Source organism: Antechinus flavipes, chromosome 5 (assembly GCF_016432865.1).
Source record: "Antechinus flavipes isolate AdamAnt ecotype Samford, QLD, Australia chromosome 5, AdamAnt_v2, whole genome shotgun sequence".
NCBI classification, from domain to species: domain Eukaryota; kingdom Metazoa; phylum Chordata; class Mammalia; order Dasyuromorphia; family Dasyuridae; genus Antechinus; species Antechinus flavipes.
This window is the reverse complement of record NC_067402.1, coordinates 171,561,463-171,580,147: the sequence shown is the minus strand read 5'-3', so window position 1 is coordinate 171,580,147 and position 18,685 is coordinate 171,561,463. Positions and strand designations below refer to the sequence as shown.

The 18,685-nt window shown below is 35.2% G+C and overlaps 1 protein-coding gene across 4 annotated transcripts in view; it reads right to left on the bottom strand.

The window, feature by feature from the left end:
* Positions 1 to 18,685, bottom strand: part of PRKCQ (protein kinase C theta) — a 188,903-nt gene that overhangs the window by 77,735 nt on the left and 92,483 nt on the right. For all 4 annotated transcript variants that reach the window (XM_051961551.1, XM_051961550.1, XM_051961553.1 and 1 more), the window contains exons 8-11: positions 17,135 to 17,264; positions 11,341 to 11,450; positions 10,290 to 10,413; positions 1,249 to 1,409 (exon numbers count right to left, since the gene is read on the bottom strand). In XM_051961551.1, coding sequence (XP_051817511.1) covers positions 1,249 to 1,409; positions 10,290 to 10,413; positions 11,341 to 11,450; positions 17,135 to 17,264 — 525 coding nt within the window. The remainder of the gene's footprint in view (positions 1 to 1,248; positions 1,410 to 10,289; positions 10,414 to 11,340; positions 11,451 to 17,134; positions 17,265 to 18,685) is intronic.

Below are 18,685 nucleotides of genomic sequence, written 5' to 3'. Positions count from 1 at the left end.
AACTGCTTCTGGTTTCTGCTCTGTGAGATCAAATGGAATGAATCTTTTCCAAAAGAATAAGCCCTTTAAATGACAGCTCTTGTCTACCTCCATCCCAATCTTCTCAAGATTACATATCCTTAACTTCTTTCAACTATTCCTTCCTGGCAAACTGAGGGTCCTAGCGGAGCAGCAGCAGCCTGGAAATTTGAGTTTATAGCCCCCATGCCATTTTACTTTTAGGATAAGCATCCTGGATTGATATCAATGACCTATCTTCTGACCTTCCTCATAACTGAAATGTGGGACGGAAAAGCACTTAGGTAGTGAATAAAAAGGCAGGAATGTCCAATCATACTAGCCCATCTATATACCTCTTGGAGTTAAATGCTCCTGCCTTTGCAATAGCCCTGCTCTGTCTTCATATACAAAAAGTAGAAAACACAATAGAAGTGCCAGTAATTGATTGGCACTCTCCTTCCCCCAAAATGCTCTTTACGTTTAGCTTTGCTTTTCTCTCTTATTTTAGTTTCTGCTTCCCAGCTGCTAAGCATACCCTTTGTGCCTTGATGTTCCCTTCTTTAATTTTTCTGGGGATAATTTGCCTCTACCACATTTTTTGTATCAAGTTTATTTCTGAAAATCCCTTATTTTTCTTCCTAGATAGGCAGCAACAACTTGAAGACAGGGATATTATTTTTAATCTTTTATCTCCAGCACTTAGCACTGTATTTTGAACATTTTTTGTTCAAGTGTGTCTGACTCCGTGATCCCATTTGGGGGTTTCTTGGTAGATATACTGGAGTGGTTTGCCATTTCCTTCTCCAATTTATTTTACAGATGAGGAAATGGGAGCAAACATTAAGTGACTTGCCCAGATCACACAGCTAGAAAGTGCCTGAGGCCAGATTTGACCTTAGGAAGATGAGTCTTTCTAGCACCAGACCTGGCACTCTATCCACTGTCACTGAACATAGTAGACATTTAATAAAAGTTGGTCAAATTGAAATGTTCTTCCTTGTTTTTAACCAATATTCTATATACTATGGCTTCAGGAGTACAGGTGCCATATTTTCAGAGAGAGATTGATAAGCTGGATAGTATCCAGAGAAAGACTTCTAGATTTTTATACCAATCACAAATCTTTCCTTATTTAAATAGTGCTTAATCAACTCTATAAGATTTCAGCCCCAGAATGATTAGCCCCACTGACAAGAATCCTTGTTCATTTTAATTGGCCCAGATGGACTTCCTCATCCTGTAACATACCTTGCCAAAACTTCCTTTCCCCAACATTTTGTGCAAAATGAAATCCTCAATACTGAATTTCATCCTGAGGGATGGTTGTTCTGTCTTCAGTACTGGTCCTGAATGAGGTTCCGTGCTCACCATCCCTTCCACTGGCAACTCCCAGGAGATTCCCTGAGGCTCTGAAATGAGCAAGCCAGTTACTGAAAATGAATTTCAGGAAATTCAACACTTTCCCAATCATACAGACTCCATGTATTTTATATTTCAAACATCCCATTTGTGGAGATTGTGCTATTTAATTATGGGGGTAGAGACCTTTAAATGCAGTCTGAGTTTCTTTGTAGAGGCTGTTTCACAAGCTGGTGATCATGGATAAAACCCTCAATCATCCATTGACTTTTAATGACCAAAATCAGAGTATGGACAAATTGGGATCTGAACCCAAACTGAAAAAAAAATAAAAGAATATATTTTTGACTGTCTTTTGTGATATTGTGATTGATGGCTATCAGATATATTATCTCATTGGTACTGTGAATTTGGGAAAGGCATCTGAAAATAATTAATAACAGCCAATATTTAAACAATGCTTATGTTTAAATTAATATTTATTATAACAATTACATTTAAATTAATATTTAAACACAATTTATAGGTTATCTCATTTGATTCTCACAACAACCCTATGAGTAAGTACTACACAGAAGATTTTCCCCATTTTATAGATTAGGAAAAATAAAACTCAGAATAGTAAAGTGACTTGCCCATTGTCACATGTATTTGAACAACATTCTCCCCTAAGTGCCCAAACCATTTATCTTTTCCTTTACTCTTAAGTTATTTCACACATGTTTCCCACTTTCCTCCTTTTCATCAATGTCTTAGTGAAAAAGTTAAATTCTCCTCCTCCTTTTGCTCTGGGCTTCAGAAATCCTGGGCTCAAATCTCAACCCTTATCATTCACTACCTGTGTAACTTTACACAAGAAGCTTAAGCTGCTTGGACCTCAATTTCTTTATCTGTATATTGAGAAGTTGGGCTAGATGGCACAGTGGACAGAGTGCTTGAACCTGGAGGGAGGGAGATCCGAGTTCTAGACTTAGAAACTTCTTGGCTGTGTGACAGTGAACAAGGCATTTAAGGTTCACTGTAAAAAAGGGATTAATAATAGTAGCACCTAAGAATGTTGGAGAACCAAATGATATAGCATTGGTAAAAGTGTTTCGCAAACCTGAAAACACCATATAAATGCTTTTTGATGATATTTTAGGTCCTTTCTATCCCTAAATCTATGATCTCATGCTAGAAATTGTATTTTATGGTCTTTTCAATAGAATCTGAGCTCATTTCCTGCTAATTAGAGGGTGGAATAAACATTTGAATGGGAATTTAAAGGATTGGATTCCTAGAGCTGCAACCTGCAGTAGATTGATATGCAAGTCTCTTTAACCTACTTGAGCTATCAGTAGAAATAAAAAACATCTTTTTCTTGTTTTCCTTGTTACAACACTTATTATCTTTAATAACTCAAGTCACTGGACATACTACTCTCTTTTAAGGCAAAACACAAATTTTATCCTTATGTTAGAAGGTCTCCAGATCCACAACCATATATCCTTATTTTCCTTTGACTTATTTTTCAAGTGAAAACTCAACTATCTTCAAATTGTTAATTGAACAACAATCCTTTGATTCTTGCTAAATAGAATTTTGAGTTCTGGCAAACTATTTCTTCACAAAATTGTTCTACTATATTTCATCATTGTGTAAGATGACCCTTACATCCCAGAAAACTATGTACTACCAGCAAAGCTTAAGATATGGATGGTTTTACCATGTTGAAAAGTATTTGAGTGTCTCTGAAAAGACTTAATTTTCTGTCTCAATATTAAACTACCTAGGAGAGGAGAGACAGAATTAGCTGATCACTATATGATGAATTGTGTTTGTGTATGTATACATCAACAAAAATCAGAAAGTATTAAACACAGATGGGTTATGAACTTCACCAACAGAGGAAATATCCACACAATATGATGGGTTTATTGAAATCTTAAAGCACTGACAGTTCCTACCCATCTCTATTTGCCTTTTAAAATCCATAATGTGTAGGTAATGGGAAAATATTCTATTCTTTGGGGTCAGCCAATCAGTCATTAACTATTATCACAGTCAGATTCATATCTGCCTAATTGTATAACAGATAATGGCAACAAATTTGAATCAGGTATTTACAGAGTCATACAAATGTAAGGGGACCTAGAGGCCATCTATGACAATACTCAAGTTATAATCCTCTAACTTTCTCAAATAAACAAATTGCACTTGTCTCTCTCCTCAACTTTAGCTACACCTGTATATTCCATAAGCATTTCAAACTCAAAATATAAAATACAACAGAATACAGCTTTCCTCCAAAGCCACCTTTCCTCTAACTTTTATGTTTTTTTTTTTTTTCCCTTCCCAAGGGCATCATAATTCTTCCAGTTATCCTTGTTTGTAGTCTTGGAGCCTTTCTCAGCTATTTACACTCCTCCAACTTTCCCATATTTAATTTGCTGTCAAGTGTTGTAAATTCTTCCTTTATAATATCTGTTTTATCTGTCTCCTAATTAGGTCTGTCTTCATTAATATTCTCCCCTGTCAATTCACAGCAATGTTACTCCCCTGCTCAAGAACTTTTAGGGACTCCTTATTGCCTCTAAAATTAAATACATATCTCTATTTGACATGTAAAATCTTCTCAAATTTGGCTCTAATCTATTTTTGTAGATTGAATGTAAATTATTATCACATCACACACTGTTTCCTGCTAATTTGGGCTACTCAATATCACTATTGTTCAGTTGGTTTTCATGGCAAAGATACTGGAATAGTTTGCCATTTCCTTCTCTAACTCATTTTACAGAAGAGGAAACCGAAACAAATGAAATAATTTGCCCAAATTCACACAGAGAGTTGTGAGCTCAAATTGAACAGGTGAAGATAAATCTTTCTGATTCCAAGTCCAGTGCTCTATCTAGTGTGCTACTTAGATGCCCCATACATACAATTTTTCCTTTTGTGCTTTAGAATGGGCTATTTTCTATGCCTGCTCATTTATATTTGTTCATTTTCTCCTCCTCCCTTTGTCTCTTAGATTCCCTAATTTCCTTCAACTTTCAGCTCAACTGTGTCCTAGGAAAAGGACTTTATTGAATTACTTAGTTGTTGCTCTCTTCCTCCTTTTCTCCTCTTCCTTCCCCCCATTTATTGGACTATATATCAGATCAGAATTCAAATTACTTTCTTTTGGCTAGTGTCAGTGCCTAGCATATTGCCAAATAGATAACAAGAGCTTAATTAATACATATTTAATTGAATTGAAATTAATGTGATTGGAGTAGGAAATAGTATAGAAATACTGTCATCTCCTTTTTCCTGGAGCCTATAACTGTCTCAAGGCAGTCTGAGATCACATTGCCTTTTTTGGCTGCCATATCATACCATTGCCTCATGTTGAGTTGGAATCCACATTTTATTCCATCTTTTATAGGAACTTTTTTTTTTAAACTTAGCATTTATTTCTATTAAATTTTAATTTTACATATGCTTCATCCTTTTAGTCTTTCATGATTTTGTTGGATTTTGGCTCTGTCATCCAAGATGTTAGTTACCTTTCTACCTTGTGCCTCATCTGGAACATTTGATAAAAAAGTCATTTATGTTTTTATAGAAATCATTAATAAAAATGTTAAACAATGAAGGGCCAGGGACAGATAACAGGAACATCTGCCTCCCCTTTCTGATAAAATCCTTTAGATTTAAATCAAATGATTAATGACTTCTTTGAGTCTGGTGCTGAATCTACTTAATTATATAATTGTCTAACCCATCCCTCTCTGTCTTGTTCACAACATCTGCATGAAAGACTTCATCAAACAATTTGACAAATAAATTATAAGGACCTAATGTCCTATTGGTATCTCAACATTCAATATAACATGAAGTAATGGAGAGAGGGCTTGGCTTGGAGTTCAAAGACATGGGTACAAATTTAGCCTTAGACACATTATGAAAGTCACTGTGAGCCTCAGATTCTCCATCAACAAAATAAGGGAGCCATATTCAATGATGCCTAAGGTTCCTTAAATGTCTAAGTTTATTATCCCATCAAAAATGAAATTATTTTCCCCTCAAATATGCCCTTCTTTGTTATTTCCCTATTTCTGTAAAGGTTATTACAATTCTCCTAGGCACCTAGAGTTGTAACTTTGGAATCATCCTCAATTCTTCATGGTCTTTCACTCTTCTTCTTATTCTCCTATATCCATTTAATTGATTCCATCTATATAACATCTTAATATGCTTTCTTTTCTCCATTCACATGGCTCTCATACTTGCCTCCAAACTGGCCTCCAAATAATCTCTTTTTAGTATAGCTAAGAAAGCAATATTCCTAAAGCATAGGTGTGAGCATGTTACCCCCCCTTGCTCAAGGAGATAAATGAGCTCTTTATTACTTTGGGATCAAATAAATAGTTCTTGCTCTCTTTACAGACTAATTTTACCTTATATCCCCTTTACATGCTTCCCAATTTAGTTAAACCAACCTATTTCTTGTTCTTCACACATGACATTCCATCATCTATCTCTGATCTTTTGGGTAGGTTGTCTCCCTTACCTAGAACTCACTCCCTTTTCTTTCCTGTCTCTTGGAAATTCCTTCAAATTCAAAATAGTTCCTTCAAAATTCAAAATAAGTGTCACCTTCTACTTGAGACCTTTTATCATCTCAATTGAGGTGGTATGCTGACAGCTATCTTGTATTTAATTTTAAAATATTTTGCACATATTTACTTAAGTGCATCTTGTTTCCACTGAGAGAATATAAGCTCCTTGAGGGAAAAGAATGTTTTATTTATGTATTCTCAATGTCTAGGAACTCATGTACAAATATAATAATTCAACTAAAAAAGAAGAGCCAAAACAAAACTTGACTTTAGTCTAACATGACCTGTTCTTTATAAAATTCTGTTGCCTGGTAGAGGTCAGTCGTTCCTGTCCTAAGTACCTACAAAGAATCCTTTCTAGATTTCTACCAAAAATGGGAGTCAAGCTTATTAGCATACAGTCTGTAGATTCTACTCTCAACTTTTTCAAAAGAAGAATACATTTGTTCTTCTCCAATTATATGTACCTTACTTATCTTTCAGGGTCTTTCAAGGATCACTGATGGTATCTAAGAAATCACATCCACTAGTTAATTCTTTCTATAAAGTAGGATTCTATAAGGTAACTAGTTCTCTTAATAATTTTTGCTGTATATTTACCAATATAAACTCAATTTTCTTGAATGAGAAAATGAAATCAAAGTAATTTTTGAGTATTTTTTGCCATCTTCAATAGCAATCTGTTTTTTCTTTCATTCTTTTTGTAATAAAACTTTTTTAAAAAAAATCACATTTTGCTGACCTTTATCATCAGCTTCAGGTCATTCTGAGAACTCATAATATAATTCTTACAATACTGTACCATTTTTTGTTAAATTTTATTAATTTCCCATAATGTCACAATGCTACTGTATTTTATAGATACATATTAAAAAGCCAAGTTGACCAATGAATTCTCTGTACATCCGCATTGTTTTCTTTAAATCAGGGCTTCTTGAACTTTTATCACTCATGACTTTTTTTTGTTTGAGTAATTTTTACATGATCCCAAGTATATAAGGATACAAAATAGTTATATAAATTAAACATTTACTGATAATACACCATAATTTCATGACCCCTATATTCATTTACAAGACTATCTGGGATCATGGGCCACAGTTTAAGATAATGTCTTAATGGGTTTTAGATAATTTCACCTTTCTACCTTATTGAATATATTTCTGTTATATCTTTTAAATATCATTTTTGAGGGTTTTTCATTCCTTCTAGAATGATTTCCTCTATACAATTTTAAGTCATGGAATTCTACTTGCTCTAGCTCTAGATTACTTAAAAGAAATTTTTTTCACAGGGTGCATATTAGGCTACGAATTCTAATATGGAATACTTACTTCCCTCAGAAATTTTTTATCATTTTTTTTTTTTTAGCAACTAGTTCTTTCCTATCAGTCAGCTTCAGACCAAAATAACAATTTCCCTTTATATTTCCTAAACTTGGATGGATGCAATTTACTAAGATAAGCCAAGAATTTATTGGCTGCTATGCTTTTGCAAGAGGGGAGGGAATACTGCCTACTATGTGCTAGACTGCACTATGCTAAGTGCTTCACACATATTATCTCAATTGAAAGGAGGACTCTTGGCAGATTCTGGATAACTGAAGTTTCCCACACTTATTTTATCACATTTCCAGGCTTGTTACCTTTTCCTCAAATTGCCTCAAATATAGGCAACCTATAATTTACTTCGATAGAAATGTATTTTCTGTTTCTCCCTCCAAGGACATTTCTGGGAAACATGATCTTTTTTTGGAGGAAGAGACTCATTTCTATCTTTCTATCTCCAGTGCCTACATGCTTTGCACATAGTAGGCATAATAAAAATTTGTTGAATTTAATTCCATTAAATATTCCTTACAATTTTCCTTGTTCTTTTTTCTAGATTTCTTCATAAGAGTATATCTTAATATATCTTTAGCTCTTCCCTTATGCCCTAATTTTTTCCCATTTTGTTCCATTTGATTAAAGGTATGCATTTCTGAGCTACATATTCCTATTGTGAACCTCATTCCATCAAGTCTCAATGATATCTATGGGGTCAATTTGAACTGTCAAACAGTTCATACACTGTTTATTTCCAACATATGTGAATAGACATTGAAAACATGCATTTCATTGCTGATTCTTAATTTCTCTGGTGAATTAAGGGACATCTTTATTTCTGTTCTCCTTTGTTGTTTTATATATATATATATATATAAAATGCCATATATATGTATATATATATATATATATATATATATATATATATATGATATTTAGCTTTACAGACAATTTTCTTTCTATTCGCTTTCAAATCCTTTTGGTGACATTTGTAAGATACTAGGCAATACATTTTTATCAGGTCCTATTATTCATAGTCCATTTCAAGCCCTCAATTCTATATTTTTAAGCTACCTTTCAAAAATCCTGATTTTGATTCTCAGCTTCCATCTTCCTAGCTAGATGTTTATTTACCAAATCTGCCTTTCTCTTCAGAAGCCCCTGTTTCCTTTTGGTTGTAGGGATAAAAACACCATTTCATTCCCTAAAGTTCCTTTTTTTTTTTGCCTTGGATTTAATTTTCTCTCCCAATACTTTCTACAATATTTTCTAGATTCTTTCTGGAAGTATCAGAAGAGGATTGTGATCATCAAATCTGTGAAGTCTTGAGAAGGTCTCAGTGATGAACCAGGTATATACTCTAGGAAGATAGCAGAGTCCTGATGGTAAGGCAGAAAAGAGGCACCTTGATCCCCTTCAGCAAGGAATCAACCAACATGACTACTCTGCTATTATTCCTTTCATTCTTCCTATAGAACATGACAATCAGTTTAATTCCACAAACATTAATTGAACACTTAATATGTATTCATTGTGTCTATAATTCCTTTGAATAAACAGTTGCTTCTTTCTCTGAGGGCCCAGATTTCCCCTCTATGGGAAAGAACTCATGCCTTTTACTAAGCTCCTTCCCGCCCCCCCAAATCACATTATGGTACTATTTAACCTTCTGACACAAGCCAGTATTTCTTTTTTTATTTTTTAATTCATTTTCACCTTGAAATCATTTTTTCAAGGAACCCCTTTCCTTTCTCCAAATGCTGAAGAGTAAAAAGATGTTTCTATAGACCCTTTCTTACTGGAGGGAGATCAATGTACACTTTGAGCCCAGAGAACTTTTACTTGTCTGTGGCAAAAAAGGCAAATAAAGTACATTTTAGCAAGTCATTAAAAAATTCTCTTTGCCCTATATACTACTGTCTATAAAGAAGATCCTGAATGTTCTGTACTTCTTGTTGGTAGCTTGTGGTTATTTTTCAAAGGGATCTGCTGGGATAAATCATCAGAGGAAAAAAGGAAACTTTTGAGACAGGCTATATTAATAGCAGTGTTACCACTTTTCCTCAAGTTTGCCCAATCATTCCCTTTCATTAGCAATTAGTTGCATTTTGCCAAAAGTTCAGGGAAAATACTGCTCTGAGGGAGGTAGCCCAGATTCATATATATGAGGTGGTATCTGGCTGAATTTCCAGACATCTTTCTTCTGATTGGTTTTAGAAGTTTTTGGCACTTTCTCCTGGTCTTCCCATTTTTCTGACAGTTCCCACAAACTATTGCCAGTTTTATTCTCAAGCAAAATTTTGCACTTGTCTCCTTCAAGTCATTGTTACCAGGGAAACCTTCCTGTTCTCTATGTCCTCTTCTTTCATCTCCTTTCTAATCAGCTGTGTCCACTCCAATTATAGTAGAAGTCATTTGGAGAATAGCTAAACCTGTTTTAGAGTTTAGATATCATCTAGTTCAAACCTATTACTTTATTAATGAGGAAAGGAAGATCAAAGGAACTTTAGTAATTCACCTAAAGTTATCCATTTGTGTAATAATTACATTATATCTTATCAGAAGGGATCTTCAGCATGCCCCTAGGAAGTAGACAGTGAGGATGATTCTCATTTTACAGATGAAGAAATGGGGACTTTCATTGTCTCTGATCTCGTACATGGAACAACCAGAGCTGGACCTAGTCTTTTACCTCCTTGTTTGTGCTCAATTATAGTATACTGGATGGCATAAAGACTAGAGTGATCAGCCAGTCCAAGAACTTTAAAGCTATGAGGTCAGAGTTAATCAATAATAATAGTCCCACCAAGGGCAACTAAATGGCATAATGGGTAGAATGCTGAACTTACTAGTTGTGTGACTTTGGGCAAATTGTCCTTCAGGTGATTTTTATTAGTGATATGGGAATAATTACAGCACCTACTTCCCATCAAATGAGATAATACATGTAAAATTCTTTGTAAGTCAAAGTGCTATGTAAATACTCACTAGTATCATTGTCATCATCTCTCATTAAGGTTACCTTTTTTTCCAGTTGTAGAAATGGGCAAATATGGAATTGTTGCTCCTTGCTTTAGGTGGATAGGGAGGCCAATTTCAATTGGACCTTCTCTGAAGATCTGTTCTGTGTCACGTAAGCATCGAGCCTGGGTTACAATCAAAAACAAAAACAAAATACAAGTTATTCTCTCTTCTGTTAAAGGACCAGCTCAACAATTAAGTACTAGTCATGGTAAATTTCCATATTTGGAACCCTGGATGGATTAATAAACTGGGGGATACTATTTCAAGTTCAGTATCATTCCTTTTCTGGGGAAGGAAAAGAATAATGTCTAAGGAGAGGGCAACTTTCTTAGTATCTTTTCCAATTTGTCATCACTTTGAAGTAACCCAGGATCCTTGATGATAATAGCAGTGAAATAAAAGGTGTTCCATATCTTAGGCAGAGCTGAAAAGCCTTTTAAGTAGAAGCTTAAACTATGTCTCTTGTAAAAAGACAATCCCAAATTCAAACCCTCACCACTGAGTAACTGAATATTTTTGGCCAGAGAAAGTCATGGAGACTCTTTACATGATATTCCATTTCCCATCTCTGGGCCTTTACCTAGGTTATTCAACATTTTCTTCACCTCTGCCTCTTTGAATTATTATCTCCCTTAAAAGCTGAGGCCTAAAAGTAGGCCTTTTCCTACCACACTCCATGAAATCTTTTTTTTTTTTTTTCCTTTCCACTAGAACCTTTATTCCTCGAGGGTAACAAATGTTTGACCCAGTGCCTAAAGCACTCAATAGATGCTTCTTAATTAACTGATTGATGCAAGGACATTGAGAGATTATAATCTTTGTGACAGAGTGAACATGCACACAGATGAAACCATATTCATTTTAAAGTCTGGAAGAAATGTTATAATTTCAAGAGCATTTTTTCCTCACTTCCTCCCAAAGGAGATTAAAAAGGCTCTTTAAAACTTAATATATAATTTTTTTGGGTATATCTTTAGGCTCCTACTGGTTAAATACATCTCCAATTCAGTTTCCAGGGTCAATTCACTGGACGTCAAGAGCATCCCTACCTGTTGTGTACTTTCAATCATTGCCAGAGCTTCAGCCATGAGTTTTTGGTTTACCCCACAAAGGTTGGCCACCTTTGTTTGGCATCGATGGTGAACGTTCATGCCACATGCTGAAAAGAAAAACATAATGGAGTGGTGAGATCAGTGATACTCCCCTGAAGAAGTAGCTATTATATTTCTAGACTGTGAATTATATATAATTTTTTCTTTTTTTCCCATCTTTCCATCTATTTATAACTATTTGTGTCCAAGATGGATTTGAGGTGTTAAATTGCTTTTATTGTATTAGATTTAATAACAGAAACACAAAATCCTTAAATATTGGCAGTATTCATTTTGCAGTGTTGGGCTGCATTTTGAATAAGCCCTCTAGGCTATCACTTTTAGGCAGTCTGGCCCCAAAGTAAAAAAAAATGAACAAAACCACATTTTTTAGAAGGCTGTGGGAAGAGTTTAGTTTGGATCTCAGCTCTGGTACCATTTGGTTATCTTTGCACAAGTCACTTTCTGGTCTCAGTTTCCTCTTATTTAAAATAAAGAATCAAATAGAAGGACCATGAGGTCTCTTTTATCTCTAAATCTATAATCCTATGATCTATTTATGTATCAGGAATGCTGAATAATTAACCCACTCCTTTAAAAAAAAACTCTCTCAGCATATATTTTTTAAACTCCTTTCCCCCATTTAAGTTGGTAAAGATCAATTTCTAAGACCAAATTAAGGATACAGCCATAGATGAATGAGACATCTCTGGAATTACTTCAGATACTCTAGGGATTTCCGGGAGCAAAATAATGGGAAGGTATAGAAGTGAGTAAATGAAGTAGAAATCTACAGACATATATAGTATCTCTTAAATCTCTGCTGAGGAGCAGTCCACTTAAAGCATTAACTAAAGCATCAATGAAAGAGTCATTTAAGATCTTCAGATACAAAACATGGCTGTTGAAAGCCAGAAAAAGTATTTTTCCTAAGGCCATGAAAGCATATATTATCACCATTAATAGAGTTTAATGCAACTCTTTTTAATATCAATTATGCTTTGGTTCGTGGTAAAGACTTTGAGATGAATATTATTTTTATAGATTAAGAACCATGTATACCAACTCTTATTATAATAAATACTTTCCTAGAAACACATGTAGACATTTCCTGCAGTTTCCAGAAACCTAATCCCATACCTAACCCCCCAAAATATGCAAAAATAGGTAAGGAAGAATTTTCATTTTAGCACAATTGTTACTATTGGCTGGCTCCTCCTAGAACTTCCATTTTGAGGAAGATACTTAGACTAATTTTATTACTTCCTTCTCTATGACTCTTCCAGAATTTTTCTATAATGCTTCAGAAACCTCTTTACCCTAAAACCTCAGTCAACCCATAGAATTTTCAAAGTACCATCCCATCCTGTGGGACTGATTGACCCCAATTTTCAGGAGGATATATGGACCAGCCGTGCCTTTGTTTCTCTGCAGGCTATATTCCTGACTCTCTTAGATTGCCTATATCCCATTTCTGCATAAAAGTACACCTCTTGTTTTTTCCTCTATCCACTTTTCAGCTCCCTTTATGTGTTGTCTTCCTTTATTAGGATACAAGTTCCTCAAGATCAGCCATTGTTTTTACTTCTTCTTGTCTTTATATTTTCAGTACTTTAGCACAATGCCCAGTATACAGTAAGTGCTTATTTTTGCTGATTTGACTCATTCATAGACTATAGGATCATAGATTTAGAGTTGAAAAGACCTTACTTACTGATCACCTAGTTGAATACCCTCAGATTTTTTTTACAGATGGGGAGACTGAGGCCCAGAAAGATGGAGGTCTTGTCTGAAGTTACATAATTATTATCTATCAGTGCTAGAATCTGAACCCAAGTCTTACGACTCTAAATTCAGGACTTTTCCATACCATTCTTGTTGCCAGTTATGAAGGTCCAGAAAAAGTTGACATGATTCACTTCTGGATTTTCATATTATGGAAAGAAGCTTTTTTTTTTTTTTTTTAACAACAAAAACCATTATTTCATTCTTTAATGACTTTCCATGACCCCATTTGGGGTTTTCTTGGCAAAGATATGGGAATGGTTTGCCATTTCTTTTTCCAGCTAATTTTACAGATGAGGAGACTGAGGCAATCTGGGTTAAGTGACTTGCTCAGAGTCACATAGTTAGCAAGTGTCTGAGGTCACATTTGAACTTAGGAAGATAAATCTTCCCTGTAGCACTTTACCCAATGCACAACATAGCTGACATTTAATAGTTATATGACAAAGACTAGTCACTTAACCTCTAGGAGCTTTAGTTTTTTCATCTGTAAAATATGGATAAGACCTGAAATGCCTACTGTAGAAAGTTGTTATGAAACTCAAATGAGATAAAGGCCTTTGCAAATTTAAAGAAACCATAATAGCATCAAGACAGCAACCTAAGAATTAAAAACTTGGGCTACTTTATCACTTTTACACAAATTTAGACAAGTCATTATTCTTCTAAAGACTACATTTTCCTCCTTCCCCAAATGAAAAGGACTTGTCAAGATTTTTCAGGTTTTTTCTTGACTAAAATTCTATAATTTTGTGTGATCTCTAATTCTCTAACTTAAATCTGATGCACATTGTGCATCTACTCTAAAATCCTCTCTTCAAGACCTGAATAAGGGTTCTATTTTTATTAAGAGAATGGAGTGGTAAAATTTACCTTATGTAGTAAGTAAAATGTAATCTCATATAGATAGAATTTTCTTTTCTTTTTTTTTTTTAAAGACAATTCGCTATTACAATAAAGAAGTTTTCCATTATAACAAAAGGGATGTCTAAGTACATCCTACTCATATTTAAATTTTTTAAACTACTTTTTTCAGTTATCAAACATTAATTTTCTTAACATTCCCCCCCTTGGGGAGAAGAGAAAAAGAAAACCTTTCTAACAAACATAGTCATGCGAAACAAGTTCCTATGTTTTCCATATTTAAAAATGTGTATCTCATTTGCACATTTAGCCCGTCCTGTCTGTTGGGAGGTAGATAACATTATCATCTATGCTCTATTACAGTTAATTCCTGCATTGATCAGAATTTAAGTCTTTCAAAATTATTCATTTTTATCAACAGAAAACCTATTCATTTTAAGTAACATTTAATACAATAAAATCACAATTCACCACCACCAGAAAAATAGGAACAACTCCCATGGGATTTGTTGTAATGGAATTGGATGTACCCTTCCACAGACTCAAAGAGTTCAATGTCTTGTCTAAGAAAACATTTGAAAAATGATGCATTTATCATGTATCCCATTCAAATACATACGATAAATACATAGATATGTGTTGATATAAAGTGAAACAATGTTTCCCCCATGTATATATATGCATATGTATATATACATATTATTTTTACCAGCTCAAAATGTTTTAACAAAACAAAACAAACAAAAAAATTAAACCATTGTCTATTCTTTTCATACACAATCAAGAAAATGAAATCAAGTATCAATGTAACATCATCCTTCAAAAACTGGTCTTGATGGAGGTTTACCCCTCTCGGATTCTGCACTGTCAGCAGGACTTACGCTTGAGTCGTCTACGAAGATTATGGCTTGTGTGGCTTCATCTACACTTTCTAGCCTATGCCCTGTGGCCCAGTGACACATAGCCGGAGAGTCAGCAGGGATCAGGGCCACACTGATGAATATTTCTCCACACTCTTTATAGCAGTGGACAGAGCTACGCCTTCATCTGGCTAGAACACTGTTATAAAGAAAGTCAATCATATCCACCATAATGACGTCTTGGGGCTTTGCTACTAACCCAGCAGATGGTGTCTGGGTTTGTGCTTGCGTATAAAATCCCGCTTTGGGATTATTTTCATGGGAAATGCAGAAAAAAAAGAAGAGAAGAATAGATAGAAATAGAGACAATATATGAGAAAATGAGGGTGATTATAGGTTAAGATGGGAAGAAACGGGAGTAGAGAGAAAAGGGAGAAAAAAATAACACGGAAAGGATTTAGGACAACTGGTGAACAGAACAAGGGCATAGGGAGGTGAGGCAAAGTGAGCTTGGGGTGGGGGGGAGAGGATACAGATGAGAGGCCACAGTAGGAAAGGACTCCAGGGGTAAAAAGGGAAAGGGGAAGAGGGGAAGAAAGGGAAGAAAGGGAGGGGGAAGGGGGAGGGGATGCTAAAGGGGAGTGGTCAGAAGGGGTCAGTATAAGAAAGGGGAGGTAGAGAAAGGGGGGAAGGAAAGGGGGGGAAGGAAAGAATGGAATTGAAAACAAAGAATGTTGTCAAAAAAGAATAGAACAAAGTTGGTCATGTGATCTGTGAAACAATATGAAGGAATTCTCCCAGAAGTTCTGAGCCCTTAGAAGTAGGTGCTTGCTCTTCAAGGAATGAAGGAGGGATCCTGAGATGGGGAGGAAGGCTTAGGTTAGAAGTCTGGAAAATGATATGTATGTATTATAGAGGTGTAACAAAAAGAAAAATCAAAGAAACTGCTAAAAAATGCTCTATCTTAGGTCAATTACCTCAGTTGATTCCCTGAAGAGAAATAAACTGGTTATGTTGGACACTGGCATAAGTTTAAATTCATAAATAATTAAATTTAATTTAATTCTGTTTAAATAATGGACAAATAAGGTAAAAACGGTGCCTTCTAAGCATAAAAGTTTTTTTTTAAGTTCTATTGGAAGGAGACATCTTCTGTGAACACCTTTCCACACTGAGGATCCCAAGGTTCAAGCATTAGTGTCAGAGTAAAGCTTACCCACCAATTCCCACTGTGTATCACATCATTTTTGTTGTGAGGCAGCAATTACAGTTAGAGAATTGAAGTTTTGGTACCAAGGAGACTGTATTTGAGGGCATGCCTTGCTTGAAGCAGTAATAACTGGTGGTAGATTTTGACAATGTTATAATCCACTTATGAGGGTAAGTCAGAAATGTGGGGGGATGCTGGTAGTATTAGTAGTTAAATGATACTTTTTAGTTTTCTAATTTTGTAAAAAAAAATAAAGATGATTCTAAGACCTACTAATTCTGCTCTCTTGTATTTTGATAAAAGAAGCTTTAATATGTATTTTTTTCCTTTTCTTATAGCAAAATAGAAAGATGAGTGAGGGTTGAATATATTTCATTTACTCCAAAGGAAATGTACTTGGCACCTCTCCTTCAGAGTGTGAAGTTAGACCCTCAGCTCAGACCCTCTAGAGCAGGGGACCTCAAACTTTTCAAACAGGGGGCCAGTTCACTGTCCCTCAGACTGTTGGAGGGCCGGACTATTGTAAAAACAAAAACTTTGTTTTGTGGGCCTTTAAATAAAGAAACTTCATAGCCCTGGGTGAGGGGAAAATTGTCCTCAGCTGCTGCATCTGGCCTGCGGGCTGTAGTTTGAGGACCCCTGCTCTAGAAATCTGATAAAGGCACAAAATTTGATCACTGATTAGATATGGGAAGATGAAATCAGGGATGAATAAGAGAAGTCTTTCATCTTTTGCCAAGGCAGCAGAAGGCAACTGTATATTCACTGGTTATTAAATAATCTTTGCTTTTTGTACCATTTCAATGCACAAAAGATGGTTTTGGGGTTTGTAGTGACTAACTAAAGAACATCAATGGTTGCTGTCTTGGAAGATGAAAAGCATCATAAGTATTTGATTTCTTAGTCTTCTTAAAATTTGCTCACCCTTCTTGTACCCCTTTTCTAGTCCCTCTCAACCCTCCTTCCCTGAAATCAAAGAATGCTCCCTCTGGGTTTCATAGATAGACGTTCCTAATATGGGAGTAATACTCACCATCACACTTTAGCCCTTGCTTTGCCAGTCCCCAAAGTAGGGTTCCACAGTGTTCACAGAAAGTTGGACTCTTGTAATTGTAGACTTTAAATCTATGGGGCATATCAATTTTAAATCTCTCCTTGTGGAACTAAAATGAAACAAACATATGAGGGTCACTGAAATGCCTGACTTTTCAGAGAGCTAGCAAAGTACCACAGCATGACTAGACTTCAATTTGGTATTTGCAATATCACTTTGTATTTACTAAGAGCATACAGTCACTTCACATCATTTTACAATGAAAGGATATTGTCTAACCCCTTTGTTAAATGGTAAACCCGAGGCACAAACTGTGGGGCTGTAGCTTGGACATAGCTGCATTTTGAGTCAGTAATAGAGACAGAGTTTATAGTTCAAAAAGGAGGAACAAGAGCTGTTTAGAATACTAGTGACTAAAAGTCTTCTCACTTGCATTTCTCATTACAGTTTTTATTGTATAGATATTTGCTCTTCCCTCTATAAATTTCTCTCCTTGCATGTCTGAAATGTTCTTCCCTCCTCATAATTCTGTCTCCTGGCTTCTTTAAAGTACCAGCTAAAATCCTATCTTTTAGAGGGATTCTTTCCTGATCCCTCTTAATTCTAGTGACTGCCCTCTAATAATCATTTCCTATTTATTCTGTATTTATCTGGTTTGTATCTATTTATTTGCATGCTTTCCTTCTCGTTAGATTGGTGACATCCTTGAGAAAAGGGAGAATATTTTACTTTTCTTTGTATGTATTTGAGTATTTTCTGGAATACACTCTCTTCTCTCCTCCTAAAATTCAGATCTGACCTTGTCATTCACCTACTCAATAAAGTCCAGGGGCTGCCTATTGCTTCTATGACCAAGTACAAAATGCTCTATTGGGCATTCAAAACCCTTCATAATCTAAATTCCTACTTTCTTTTCAGTTTTCTTAGATCTTACTCCCTGACACATATTCATAGATTCAGTGACACTGGTCTCCTGGATGTTCCATGAACAAATGGCTTGAGGCACTTTCTCTAGCTGTCTCCTATGTTTAGAAAGCTCTCCATCCTCCACTCTGCCTATTGACCTCCTTGGTTTCCTTTAAATTCTAGTTAAAATCCCAACTTAGTCCCATCTTACAGGAAATCTTCCTCAACCCTTAAGTCTAGTGTCTTCCTTTTATTAATTATTTCCTGTTTATCTTAAATAAAGTTTTGCTTGTTTATCTAGCTGTATTCTCAGATTCTAAACTTCTTGGGAACAGGGACTATCTTTTGTCTCTTTTTGTATTCCCAGTGCTTAGCATAATGTCTGATGGGTAGGTATGCAATAAATGTTTACTTATTGATGGATTGACTAAAAGTTATTAATTTACAATTATTTATTGTATTTCTTGAGCTTTTTACCATTCTCACCTTCAGTTGAGGAAATTAAGATTCAGAGAGTTAACTACCTCACCCAGCTAATAAATGAGAAAGCTTGAATTCCAGCTATGTCTTTTGATTCTAAATCCCTAAATTGGTAACAAACTCACAGTTGCTACAAATCAAAAC